Raw genomic sequence first — 14,309 nt, 5'->3', positions numbered from 1 at the left:
ATCGAGATTCGGCGTGCGAGAAGCGGAAGATGCTCAGAATTGGTTGAGATCTGGGGACGAAGTGTTCCGAGAGGATCGAAATCTGTGCTCGGAAGAGATTCGAAAATGATGAGAATCAAGAGTCGAGAGCCGAAAACCGAAAACCGGAAGCCATAGTACGAAAAAGGGGAAGGAAAGTGCTGGAAGCTGAGCACCGCATGCTCCAGAATGCTCTATGCTGTGCCGTGGCGACTGCCTTCTTCCTCACCGATCGAGCCGGATAGTGTACAACAAAGCGAGGCCTTCGACCCTGGAACGGGAATGTGACGGTCCCAGGGAAGGTTCTGCTTATGGCTCGATGGTGGAAGGGGTCCTTCGTCGTCACCCAGTGAAGTACCGTGTCACATCGTGAGTAAGAGAAAATCAATAAGGAAAGCACCAAAGCAAGAAAAAGAACCGAAATGCCATGCCGATCGTCGCTAGTGAAAATACATGGGGGTGAAGAAGGGAGAAACGATCATGATGGGGTCGTAAGCATCCGAAAATCGGATGTCGCCTGTCTTTCCTAGCCTAATGTAGCAACAAGGGAAGAGAAATGAATGGCGATGCTGGGACAAAGGCGGGTGACCAAGCCCTGATGTCCCTTCGCTTCCCTCGGGAGAGCAGCGTGCCAGAGTAGAATGGGATATGCTTAGACCCACTGGGTCTCGCCATTCTCAGCGTTGCCCATGGGAGGGTACTGAGGCGGGTACTGCTGTCCGCGCTGCTGATGCTGCTGGTGCTGCTGGTGATGCGGCTGTTGCTGCTGCGGCTGCGCGATGGGGGCCGGGGCCGGAAGAGTAGGCACGGTGAGGACCTGGCTGCTAGGGTACATGGAGTTGGGTGCAGGAGCTCCGTTGATAGCAGCAGGGTTGTTGTTCCCGTTGACGCCGTTGGCGTAGGCAGTGCCCGTAAGAATCGCGTTCCCGTTGGGGGGGCCACGGCCGTGAGCAGGACGGAGTGAGATCTGACCGCCAGCGGGGTCGGCCGGGACCGTTTGGGGGGCAGCGCCCGAACCGCTACGGGTGTCGTGGGCCTGGATCTTGGCCTGGATACGGCGGCCGTACGGAGTCGCGCGGATGTTGGGGAGAATCGGGCGGATGGCCTCGATCAGGCGGTGCTTCGACATGTGGGGCGCATAGTCCAACGCGGTCTGAATCACATAGTTGCCGAACGAGTCGCGAAGCAGGCGCTCGATCTCGCCCTGGCCCAAGAGCTCCGTGACGATGATGTCGCGAGACTCATCCGAGGCGCAGCGCAGGCACTTCTCGACGACGTTGGAGCTGAACTTGTGCTTGGAGAGCATGCCGATGCGGCCCTGGAACTGCTTGACGAGCGGCTCAGTGAAGGACGTTTCGTTAAGATCGATGATGTACTGCACGACGTAGTTGCCGAAGGGGTCTTGGACCAGCGTAACGGCGTGCTCCGTGATGCGCTCGATCAGCCAGGTCTTCTGCGAGCCGTCGGCGTGGTCGATGCAGCGCTGGAGCACGCAGCAGCCGTGGCGATGAGTACCAACTTCGACGCAGTGCTTGCCAACGGCCTCGAAGATGAAGGAAGCATCGGCGCTGTTGAGCTTGTTCAAGCACTTTTGGATGACGTGGTTGCCGTTGAGGTCCTGGATAAGCTCAACGACCTGGTTGCGAAGGGCCTCGACAATCAAGTTGATTTGAACCTGCGTGGTCACATGCTCGATCATCTTCTGGAGGGCTCGAGTACCATGCTGGTTCAAGGCAATGGTCACCATATTAGAGGTCGCATTCTGGATTAGCACGGTACGCTCCTCGTCGTTGCAGTACTCCAAGAGCTTCTGGCACAGGTAGTTGCCGAACGGGTCGGTCATCAGCTCGATGACATGCTGGTTGGTCTCCAGCCAGATCATGTGGATCTGGTCCGGGATGCGGTTCTCCAGCTGCTTCTGCAGGTAGCGGCAGCCGTGCTGGTCTTTGCAGAGCGAGTAGATGGTGCCGCCGACCTGTTCCAGCGGCAGATTGTTGAATCGGGCCATGGCTGTGATCAGCTGTTAGTGAACATCTGGTTTCCCCGAACGGGTTTGTTTCTGGTTTCTTTTGGCTTACCTTCGCTGTCCATCTGGCGACGACTCTGGATGACACGCGCCTGGCTGTCCTGGTGCGCACGGGAGTTCTGGGATTGGCTATAGAGCGGGTTGTAGCCAGTGTAGTTCTGCTGCGGATACATCGCCTGAGGGTTGCCGTTGGCGATCGACATGTTCTGCATGAGCATAGGAAGGGTATTGTAGGCAGCGGGGGGCGCTCCACCCATGGCAGCGTAGGCAGGATTCGCAGGATAGTACGGAAACGGGATCGCGGGAGCAGAAACGGGCACGTTCGGGGCCGCAGAAGCAGCAGGATGGTGATGGTGCTGCTGGTGCGCTTGGTGCTGCTGGTGCGACTGATGTTGCGGATGCTGCGGGTGCTGCTGATGCTGATGCTGCGGGTGTTGAGGCTGCGGGGGTCCCTGCTGAGGCTGGGGACCAGTCGGGCCAAAGGCCGGAGCATTGGCTTGCAAAGTCGACGAGATGGACGGGTAGTTGGCACTCTCACGGCCGTTGGCCGAAGCGGCATCCGACGAGAGCTCACGGTTGTGACGGCCCGGCATGGCGCCAGCGGGAATGCGACCGATGCTAGCGTTGTGATTGTGGAAATGCTGCTGAGCGTGGTTGTTTGCGTTGCCGCCAGACAAACCGGCGCCGTTGGGTTTGACAGTGGGCACGTCGTTGGCGGAGTATGACTGATGCAGCTTCGGCGGAGAAGCCATCGCGTTAGCGGCGGGGGGCGTGGCAACCGAAGTGGCCGGAGCATCCGCCGTGGTCTCGGGGAAGAACTTCAGGCCGTCAACCGAGTGGCGGACATTAGCCGGACGGGAGTTGCTAGCAGTGTTGTTCTCAGCGGGCGAGCCGATGGAGCCGGAGCCGTTGATCGAGGTGGAACTCAAGGTAGACATAGTCTGTGTGTGGCGAGACTCGTTAATAAAGTTGCCCCAGCCGCTTCAAAACCCTCCAAATCTGCAACTCCAGGTGGAAGTTGAGACAAAGTTGCATGAAGGTAGTTGAAGAAATGAAAAGTTTCGAGGGAAAAGGGAATTTCAATCGGTTGCCCCGATCGGCTGCCCCGATGTGAATAACAATTTGGGCAGCGTAAGGAAGTGGTCTCGTGAAAATTGTGGAAGTGGTAAGAGCAAAAGATCTGAAAAGGGAACAAAGAAGAATGGGAGTGAATAATAGCAAAATTTAGTTTTTGTATGCACAAGGCCAAAAACTAAACCTGGAGTGAAGAGGAGATACAGCAAGCAAGCTCGGCTGCAGTGATTGACACCGCGTTGGGAAAGGGAAAAATGAAGATTCCGAGTGAAAAGTGAAAATGTTGTTTAGTGGTGGAAGCCGAACGCGTGGGGCCGCGGTCATCCGGAGAGAAGGGAAAGAACGCAAGATCGGACGGGAAGCCGAGCCGCGAAACCAACACGCCAAAAGAGCGAGGAACTGGCTAGACTGCTAAAAAACCTGAAACTTCCAAGTAAAATGGAGGCAGCTGGCAGCTGTTTTCTCATTTCTTCAGGTGAAGTGAAATTCGAAGAAGTGACACGCCAGAAGGGGGCAACGTGGGGTATAGCCAAGTATATCGAGTGGGAAAAAATATAGGAAACGGTCAAAACTTACTAAGCCTGAATACGCCTGTTGCCGGAATATAGATGAGAACGAGTCGGTAGTGCCGCTGACTTGAGCTGTGGCAGCGATCCTGGCCTCTGCCGAGGTTTTGTCTTCGTCTCCAAATAGAAAGCCGGTTGTATTGTTGCTGTCCTCAAGCCCAATGTCGGTCAAATAGGTCCGAGATCGGGTCACGGGCATAGAATACCGGTTGAGCCTGGGGAACACGATGTTGTTAATTAACTGTCGAGTCGGTGGTGGGCTGCCTTGCTTGAGATTGCGGGAAGTAGGGTAATAAAATGTTATGTTGGGTAGTGGATGTGGTCGAGGGTACTGGCTTCAACGCGCTTGCTGGTAGAAGCTGAGCTCTGGGTTGAATGGATGCAGGCGCGGTAGAAGCGAAGAGGGCGAATGGGGGAAAGTAAGGTTGTGGGTTGGGGAGAGTGTGGGAGAGGAGGAAGGGGGATGAGGATGTGGTTTAAATAGTCCCAGGTTGAGGCCCTTGGGCAGGAGAGGGAAACGTAGGCGGGTGGGATCAACACGATCCGGCAGAGAAGGTGCAGGAGGCTGCACATAGCTATTTTCTGCTCACAGAAGAATGGTGGCCGGGTAGGGCAGCAATAGATGGTGTGATGGGGGCTTAACAATAGGAAAGGGGGAAGAGCGGTGTTTGAATAGAGGCCGACTTTCGGCCTCGTTAGTGTTCAGGCCGGCGCATCTAGGGAGTCGAGATGGGATGAACCACATCATGCCCGGGCAACCAGCAATTATCAAAAATGGCATGGGCGCGATAGTCGCTGTGTAAAAGCGGAACGCCTCCAAACTGGTCGAAGCACTTTACTCGCAACCGCTTGTTTCGGCCAACCCACAAACCAGCCTTTGTACTTCGGCCTGGGATGTTGAATATCCAAGGACATGTCACGAACAAGACAAAAGCAACACTTACGCATTGGTCGACCGGTGGCTCGTGGGGTCCTGCCGTACCGCCTCTTCCTTCTCATCTTCGTCACTGTTTCTCCTCGATCCCGGAACGGAACGCGACGGGCCATCGTCGAACGGGAATCGAGACGGGAGAGTGCCGGAGAGCGGCGAAGTCAGAAGCGAGCCGGATCGGCTGTTGCGGTTGAGAACGCCCGGGGGCGAAGCCAGGCTCGAGGTCGAATACCGGTTCGGTCGGGAGAAGATCGAGGGGAAACCGGAGGTGTCACGGTATTCGGGGGGTGTCGTCGGCTCCGACTGATGGCCGTACCGGGCCGCGAAATCCTCCTGCATCTGGTGGAGCTCCCTCTCTTCCTGACGCTGTTGTGCGTCCAGCTTATGGATCTCGGCCTCAAAGCGCCGCCTGTGCTCGCGGAGTCGCTCATATTCCAGTCTTTTTTTCTCCAACTGTGGAAACAGTCAGCTAACGATTCCTCTTGCTGTACCATCCTTTCACGGTTCTCAGTCGTGGGCAATCACAACAGCCAACAGCCCCATGATATCTCATCAATCAAGCGTAACTTCGCAGCCGTGGTGGAAAACCAGCCACCTCGGGGGGTAGCCGGAAGGGTAGTCGAGGACACGTACCAATTGGACCTTGTGCAAAGCCTGCCATGGCCAATGTTAGCACTACTTCATAGATTGCTCCCGGGCAACAACACTAGGAAACCTAGAGTCCTCTGGCGTGTGCCTTCGTCGGACTCTAGTTGCCAAAGGATTGAGCGAGCGGATCGAGACACGTACCGAGGTCGAAGCAAAGTCTTGCGGCGGCTCGGGGGCGACGCGGGGGACAGTGGTGAGGGTTGACAGGGTCGGCACACGGCCGGAGTCGGTGGTGAACCGGCGTGGAAGCAGTGGCCCGCTGCCGTTGCGCGGGGGCGTGACGAAAGCGCCTCCGGCCTGGGGGTCACCGCGGGGGTTTTGCTGGGCTCGGAAGTACTCGTCCATTTTCGGGTTGTCCACTCCTCTATACTACAAACACAGCGACTTTCGTACACGGGGCGGCCCGGATTGGAGCAAGTATATCGTCGGGGGGTTGGGTTGGGCTATCGCTTCTGTACAATTCTAAAGGGTGGTGTTGTGGTGTCAGCATCTCTGGCCTCTTGGCTGTGGAGGAGTCCGACGATCCAAGGGGGGGATTTGCGCCCGCGGCCACAGGAGCAGGCTGGGTTGATGGGCGCAACGACTTGGGTGTCTTTTTGAATGTTCAATGCTCGCCCTCTTGGATGCTTTCGGCTGCCTAGTCGTCGATATCCTCAAGCTGGCGTTGCTCCCCAGGCACGAGCACCCTCCGTCTTGCGGGACCCCCTCTTGTGGCCTCCCCCCCTCGCGCCTCATGTCCACTCCTTCACCCGTTCCTCGGACAGACGAGAATCCGAAAGCCTCTGCGCGCGCGGCTGGCACACGCGGCCCAAAACAAGGAAGCAAAAGACGGGAAATGGTGGCAGAACTGACCTAGACAAAAAATCAAGACTTGTTGGCACAACGCCGCGTCCTGGAAACCAGGGCGCAACAGCAAAAGGAGTTGAGGCAATCGTCCCAAAAGAGCGTGGGGATGGAGGAGAGCAGCAACAAGCCAGCAATGGAGCAACTGGCGAGAGTCGAGAGCAGCCGCCGGGCCGCTTTGGGGCGAGTGGAGTGGAGAAGCGAGGTTCGGTTGATGGAACAGCCTCCTTCCGCAACGCAACGTTGGGCCCCCCGCTGGAGGAATAGCGCGGACTGACTGAAGAGGACCCCTGCGGCCCTGGCTGGCACAGCGGCAGCGAAGAGCGCAAGGGGGGACAGGGCGGCTTCAGGGCCTGCTGTTGGCCAGTTGTCAAGGAAGGCCCGAGCTCGTGTGGACAGTGGCAGGCGTCCGCCCAAAGTCAAAACACATCCCATTCCCCCACTCCATTGACGAACCCATCAAGCCCATCTCGATTGGGCGGCTCAGTACTGTGGACCCTTCACTCCCTCTATCGCCCCTGCCTCCTGCGTGTTGAAGAACTGCAAAAAGGGCTGGGCAACAGGGCTGCGCCCAGGCATGTACTTTCCTGTCACTCCATGCACCAGGACGGATACAAACCCGCGTTCCCAGTCATCTCCTGTGCACCTTCCAGATTCGACACTTGACTACAAAACGGCACTGGCCGAGAAAGCGCCCAACAACTAGAACCCGACTCGGGGCATCAAGAGAAAGCCAGTCCCCCCAACCAATCCACCCGAGTTCTTAGGCGGCCTTTCGAAAATAACCACAACCCATTCCCTGCGCCGTCCTTTGACAGAGAACCCGGCCATGGAGCATTTTGCTGCCCAAGCAAACCTCAACCTCGTTCTTCATTCAGCTCAAAGCGGTTGCAGGTATAAAAAGAGACGATACCACAAGTGCTGATCGCCGGTCCTAGGCGAAGCATGCAGGCCTAGCACACAAGCCGGGGCCTTCCGTCCTGACTGACAGACAGAATGCCGACTGCCGGATGCTTCCATGCTCTCCCTCATCAACCTCCTCTGGTGAAAAGGTAGAAACAAGCGCGAGTGATTCCCACCTGGGCATCCCATCATAAAAATATGATCGGGAACTCCATCGAAGAACTCGCGTTCTGCAGGATGGCCCGATGGGCAGAGAGAAGGACTGCCGGGAAGAAAGAGTCTCGACAACCCAAATTGGGAGTCAGCCTGGAAACTGGTTCGCCGGCTCGGGTGCTTTACACTCCAACAGTGGGACCCCCACCATCTCCTTACCTCAACACTCCAACCGACTTGTGCGGGGGTGGATGCTCAACAAAGGGCGGCGGCCCGCCATTGAACCCGAGAAATTCAATTCGTCAAAAAGGCAGCTGATGGATTTCCCCAGGTTCGGTCCCGGACCATGCGTCCGCAGAGGTGCCAAATTCTGCCGGGTGCCGCGCTGCGACTGGCCGCCTTCGACGCCACAACAACGGCGGGCACACGATGTACACAGTATCCAGCGTCCCGGATCTGACATCGTAGAGGCACTAGGCTAGCTGAACGTGACGGGTCCGCTACCGCCTCCCTTTCTATCATATCCACGAGCGGAGTCTTCTAGAGGGGAGAGAACCAAGACTCACAAAACCAGACGAAATAGATACAATCAGGCCCCGATTACCCGCTGAGAAAAGGTTGAACTCGCGTATTCACCTCTGAAGTCAGCCAGTGCGGATATCTCACCTTTGGCTCGGCCCCACCAATCCCCGTCACGGAACCTCAGCATCCTCGACTCCTCAAAGTGCTCACCTTGTTCCGCCCCTTTTGTATTCGGCTATTTGTTCGAAGGGTTTTACGCCACCGGACGGCAAAACGGTTCACATAACTGGTATTTTGTTGAAGGGAGTAACTGCAAACCGCAGATAATCTCTTGAGCTCCCTGCTTTAACCGCCGACGAAACGGAGAGGTGACAACAATGCGGGATCAAGCATTGTTTAATTCCCCAACTCCCGAACAAAACGTCATGGCTCACGGCAAGAGGGCCACAGAGCAGAGAGACAGCGACTCGGCAACGGAGCTTTCCCATGCCGAAGAAGCTCGGCGGTGCATTTAACCGCCGCAGACGTTTGTTATTCACGACGCGTCGTTTTGCTTGCCGTTCTGGCGATCCGCGGCGACATGAGATCTGGCCATCAAACATGCACCGCGCAAGCAACCACAGTGCTTCCGGATCGACGCCGGACTCCACGGCCCGACCAATCTCTTCGGGTTTCCGTTCTGGAGCGAAGTCTCCGGCAATGAGCCTCTAACAAATGCGCGGCTGTGACGGCATTTTCTTCACGGGGGGTTACCAGCTGGCGTGGCTGGCCTAGATAGCCTGTTTCTCCCCCGATGCCTGACGAAACAGAAACGAAAGAGATGCCTTTCTGTTCGTCATCTTCCCTTCGACTCCGACCCCCCGAGCGCCCCTCCCCCACCACCGATGCGGGCCGCGGCAACCCCTCTTTGAACGTGTGCTAGTGAACGTTGCAGCCAGGGGCGGCCTCCCGTGGAGTTGTCATCCTTGCTGACACATGTTGACTCGGGCCCAAAGAAGAATCACGCCGACCCAACTGCTTCATCGAGGAGCTGACCAACCACTTTTCCACAATTGGACACACGCACAGGCGATGGTGCTGTCGTAGCAGAGTAAACTCCCTGACTTTGATCTGTAAGAAGAGCGGGGGACAACACAGGGACCGAGTTGGGACCCCAACCAACATTTTGTCGCATGGCAAGCGCGCTTCGCATCCTTCTCTCATACTCAGATGGCGTAGCCAATCGTAACCGAGGTGTGTTTCCAATTCCGGGACGATGCGGGAGACGTACATCAACTGGTACATATGTACATACATACGAGTACGTGTATGGGTGAGAAATCTGAGGCGCTGATGCAGCTGTCCTCTGCCCCACCTCTGCCCGACCACCTCGACCAGAACCACTCGTGGAATGGGTATCACAACCGACCGTTGATCGAGGTCGATGGCCGTGGTGGTGGTAAAAGATAGTGGGACAAGAGGCTTCCTTGATCATGTGCTTTTCCGAGACAGTGAAAAGAGCCTTGATCCCATTTCTTCAAGACTCAAGACAACATCTCGCCAAAGTTAGCTCATTATAGGTGGTGATACACAACACTTTGGTAAGTCTCTCCAGTCGAGTCGAGTCGACCTAGGTCTTTAGACCACCCACATGCGACAAACTACGGTAATGCATAAACCAATTACGTCCGCACAACATATGCGGTGCAATGACTGCTGTTGTACACAATAAAGCTGTGGATTTCTAGCCAAAGGACTATCTTACACATCTTGAAGGAGCGGTTGGCCACGTCCTTTTTGCTCTAAAAAGTCGGTGAGTTTTGGTTTCAGAGATGTGAGTTGGAAGGAGGTTTTCTCTTCTGTTGTACGGCGGAATCAAAGGAAGGAGGCTCTCGGAGAGAAATTAAATATGTACAAAATGGTAGTTGTGGTTTGGCAGTGTTATCTTGGGACGTAAGTTACGTTGTTAGAAGCTCTCAACGCTGTAACGCCCAATTTAGGGGTAATGACGGGTTAACACTCTAACCTAAAGTAGGTCGCTTCTTTGATCATACCAGGCGTACCAAACGTTGAGCTAGGTTTATCCCCAGGCCTATCTACTTACGTATCTAGGACCCCTTTGATCAGAACGGCAGAGAGCCACGTTGAGACTAGCTCGCTTCAACAGCACCCACCCACCCCCGCCATGAAACAATGGTACTAAAACTAGACCGTGGGATAATGAGGGGTATCACAAATGGACCTGCAGCTTGAGGCGGGGTAATTTTGTTGGAGTCGAAGGGTGAGTGGGAGGCATCGACTAGCTGCCTCGAAAGAGAGGGAGAGCTCTTGACGGAGATTTATTTGGTGAACGGGCCTGGGATGTGGGATGACGCACGCCGGTGGGCTTTCGAAGGTTGGGCTGTCAACAAACACTTTTGTTTCGGGCTTGGGCAGGATGTTAAAGAATTGATGAAAATGTTTGGTAAATTTCAAATTACAAGGGCCAGTATGGCGTATCGTGAGAAAAAGAATTAACTCGTTAAAATGTGTTTGAATTGGGGCCGTTGATTCCTTGTGAGCTCTTTTGCCTGGCTTGCCTAGGTGTCATCCCAGCACCCCTGCACAGCAGCTTATCGCGATAAGGATTGCTCTCCCAGCGCGGGGCAAAAAAATAATTGTTTGGCTTGCATCGGCTTGCACAACCCCCCCGGTCGCCCTTCAACAGCACGATTCGGACGGCCAAGATGGGTGCGATCGACGACGGTTTCGAGGCGTTGCTGGAGCCATTCTACAATGGCAAGAAGCTGACGGACCCAATTTCTACTAAAGAGGATAAGTATCAGCTTTTGCCCGCTTTCCTCAAGGTTAAAGGTGAGTGACGGGTGACTCAGCGCGAGGTGTGGGTGTCCGTCTTGGCCGAGCAGCTCTCGCGACTCAGTGACTTTTGGAGTCCATATCTTGGGCATTGTTCCGGATGGGCTGAAGGTTTCTTTGTGGACGTGTTGTTGCTGACATCTGGGGCCTCTCTTCTCCATCTTGTCATTAGGTCTCGTCAAACAACACATCGATTCATACAACTTCTTCGTCGAGCAAGAAATCAAGGACATCGTCAAGGCGAACCGATCGATCCGAAGCGACCAAGAAAAAGACTTTTGGCTCGAGTTCACCGACATCCGTGTCGGCACCCCGACACGCAATGACTACACCGACTTCAAGGCCCGTGACGAGGTCACGCCCATGGAGTGCCGTCTCCGCGACATGACCTACGCCGCCCCCGTCGTCGTCGACATCACGTATTCGCGCGACCGCAAAAAAATCGTTCGCAAGGACATCCCGCTCTGCCGGATCCCCGTCATGCTCAAGAGCGCGAAATGCTGTCTCAGCGGCGCCAACAATGCGCAGATGGAGGTCATGAACGAGTGTCCGCTCGACCCGGGCGGCTACTTCATCATCAACGGGACGGAAAAGGTCATCCTCATCCAGGAACAACTCAGCAAGAACCGTGTGATTGTAGAGGCGGATGAGAAGACGGGCGGCGTGTCGGCTTCGGTCACGAGTTCCACGCACGAGCGTAAATCCAAGACCTACGTCATCCTCAAGAAGGACCGGATCGCCCTCAACCACAACGTTCTCGTCGAGCCGATCCCGATTGTCATCGTCCTCAAGGCGCTGGGCGGTCTCTCGGATTATGAAATTATGGAGCTCGTCGCGGGTGGGGATGCGCGGTACCAGGATGATTTCCTGATCAACTTTGACGAGGCGACCAAGGCCGGGGTGTTTACACAGCAGCAAGCGTTGGAATATGTCGGGTCGAGGGTCAAGATGGGAGGGCCGAAGAAAGGGCGGTCCATGGCGGCTCCTCGGCGTAGTCCCGTCGAGGAAGGCCTGGATGCGCTGGCGGGCATCATCATCGCCCATGTTGAGATTGAAGACCTGGATTTCTACCCCAAGGCCATCTACATCGCCATGATGGTCCGGCGCGTGCTGATGGCAGCGCACAACCCCAAGCTAGTGGATGACCGCGACTTTGTTGGTAACAAGCGCTTGGAGTTGGCCGGACAGTTGTTGTCTCTGCTGTTCGAAGACATGTTCAAGATGTTTGTGGGCAGTCTCAAAGGCAACATGGAGTACTTTTTCAAGAAGCCCAACAGGACCTCGGCCTACGACCCCGTCGGCCCCATCAGCAGCCAGGGGCAGTACATCACCCAGGGTCTCAACCGGGCCATCCAGAGCGGGAATTGGAACGTCAAGCGGTTCAACATGAACCGGGCGGGCGTCACACACGTGCTGAGCAGACTGAGTTACATTGCCGCGCTGGGCATGATGACCCGTATCAGCAGTCAGTTTGAGAAGACGAGGAAAGTGAGCGGACCCCGTGCACTTCAGCCGTCGCAATGGGGTATGCTCTGCCCGTCCGATACACCAGAGGGTGAAGCCTGTGGTTTGGTGAAGAACTTGGCCTTGATGACCCATATTACCACCAACGCTGAAGAGGAGCCGGTCAAGAACTGGATTTTTGGCATCCTCCCCGGCGTCGAGCCGATCCGGATGTTCACGGGCACGGAGATGCACAAGCCCGGATCGTACATTATTCACCTAAACGGCACGCCGTTTGCGCTCACGAAACACCCGAAACAGTTTGCGTCGCGATTCAAGACTATGCGTCGTCGCGGCCATATCTCTCCGTTTATCGGGATTCACATCAACGAGCACTTCTCGGCCATCCACATCGCCACCGACGAGGGGCGCATTTGTCGTCCTTATATCATTGTGAAGGATGGGAAGCCGAAGCTTAAGGAGCAACACTTGAAACTTTTGCAGATGGGCAAAGCGACATTTGACGATTTCCTCAAGGGCAGCGTGATCGAGTACTTGGACGTCAACGAGGAGAACGATGCGTTGATCGCCATCAGCGAGACCGACGTCAACCAGTCAACCACGCACATGGAAATCGAGCCCTTCACGATCCTAGGCGCCGTCGCCGGGCTCATCCCCTTCCCGCACCACAACCAGTCCCCGCGTAACACATACCAATGCGCCATGGGCAAGCAAGCCATCGGCGCCATCGCATACAACCAGTTCAACCGCATCGACACCCTCCTGTACACGCTCGTCTACCCGCAGCGGCCGATGGTCATCACCAAGACGATCCAGCTCATCCACTACGACAAACTCCCGGCTGGGCAAAACGCCACGGTCGTGGTCATGTCATACTCGGGCTACGACATCGAAGACGCGCTGGTGCTGAACAAGGCATCCTGCGACCGCGGGTTCGGGCGGTGCCAGGTGTTCCGCAAGTACACCGCCGAGCTGCAGCAGTACCCCAACGGACGCAAAGACCGACTCGGCGGCATCCAAAAGGACGAGGAAGGCCGGACGATCGCCAAGCACGCCTGCCTCGATAAGGATGGGCTCGCAACAGTGGGCTACCGCGTGCACTCAGGCGAAACCATGATCATGAAAGAAACCCCCATCGACCAAACCTCCACCGGCATCGGCAGCGACCGCGGATCCGACGACTTCCGCCCCGCGGCCACCAACTACCGCATCCCCGACCCAGCCTACATCGACAAAGTCATGGTCTCCAACACCGAAAAAAACACCGCCATCATCAAAGTCCAAACCCGCCAAACCCGCCGCCCGGAACTCGGCGACAAATTCTCCTCCCGCCACGGCCAAAAGGGCGTAGTCGGCATCATCGTCGACCAAGAAGACATGCCCTTCTCCGACACGGGCCTCGTCCCGGACATCATCATGAACCCGCACGGTTTCCCCTCCCGCATGACAGTCGGCAAACTCTTCGAATGCCTCACGGGCAAAGCCTCTGTCATCGCCGGCGAGCGCGACTACGGCTTCGGCGACGCCTTCCGCACCCACCCCGTCGAGGAAATGGGCAAGGTCCTCATCGACCACGGCTTCTCCTGGGAAGGCAAAGACTACTTCACCTCGGGCATCACAGGCGACCCCCACGAAGCCTACCTCTTCAACGGGCCCATCTACTACCAACGCCTCAAACACATGGTCCAAGACAAAATGCACTCCCGCTCGCGGGGTCCCCGCGCCATTCTCACTCGACAACCAACCGAAGGCCGCTCACGCGACGGTGGATTGCGGTTGGGCGAAATGGAACGGGATTGTCTGATTGCGTATGGAGCGTCGCAGTTGTTGTTGGAGAGGCTGATGATTAGCTCGGATGGGACGCAGGTGGATATTTGTGAGCGGTGTGGGTTGTTGGGGTATAAGGGGTTTTGTCAGACGTGTGCGAGCACAAGTCAGGTTACGCAGATGACGATGCCGTATGCGGCGAAGTTGTTGGTGCAGGAGTTGATTAGTATGAATGTGGGGGTCAGGATGCAGTTGGAGGATCGGTTTCCGCATCCGAGGTAGTCCGCACCCGGCGTAACATGCGTCTGAGGCAGTTAGGTGGATGAGCGCTGTTCTATACTCGGGTAACCGCGAGAGAAGGGGGATGAGAATGGGGAGTTGGGTTGACAGCGGACGAGTGGACGAGTGGACGAGTGAGAGATATGGCGTTGACAGCAGCAGCAGCAGCAGACGGCGTTCTCGGGTTTGTTTTTTAGTTATTGTTCTTGTTCTTTTTGCTCACACCTATGAGCTCTCATATGAAGCGATGTAGGATATCTACTCTGCCTGGGTTGGTTGC

The 14,309-nt window shown here is 56.1% G+C and overlaps 2 protein-coding genes across 2 annotated transcripts; one reads left to right on the top strand and one right to left on the bottom strand.

Annotated features, from left to right (window-relative positions):
- Positions 1 to 670: 670 nt before the first annotated feature.
- On the bottom strand, positions 671 to 5,608 carry C8A04DRAFT_12783 (armadillo-type protein; the record flags this gene model as incomplete). The annotated part of the gene is made up of 7 exons (XM_062777458.1): positions 671 to 745; positions 836 to 2,028; positions 2,097 to 2,411; positions 2,514 to 3,025; positions 3,621 to 3,899; positions 4,629 to 5,068; positions 5,405 to 5,608. The coding sequence occupies 7 exons, from the start codon at positions 5,606 to 5,608 to the stop codon at positions 671 to 673; spliced, it is 3,018 nt and encodes a 1,005-aa protein (XP_062636322.1).
- A 4,781-nt stretch (positions 5,609 to 10,389) lies between these two features.
- Positions 10,390 to 14,032, top strand: C8A04DRAFT_29346 (uncharacterized protein; the record flags this gene model as incomplete). The annotated part of the gene is made up of 2 exons (XM_062780982.1): positions 10,390 to 10,516; positions 10,692 to 14,032. 2 exons carry the CDS (start codon positions 10,390 to 10,392, stop codon positions 14,030 to 14,032), a joined length of 3,468 nt encoding a protein of 1,155 aa, XP_062636321.1.
- Positions 14,033 to 14,309: the final 277 nt, after the last annotated feature.

Source organism: Dichotomopilus funicola (assembly GCF_033296635.1).
Source record: "Dichotomopilus funicola strain CBS 141.50 unplaced genomic scaffold C8A04scaffold_38, whole genome shotgun sequence".
Classification (NCBI taxonomy): domain Eukaryota; kingdom Fungi; phylum Ascomycota; class Sordariomycetes; order Sordariales; family Chaetomiaceae; genus Dichotomopilus; species Dichotomopilus funicola.
This window is presented reverse-complemented; position numbering and strand designations above follow the sequence as displayed.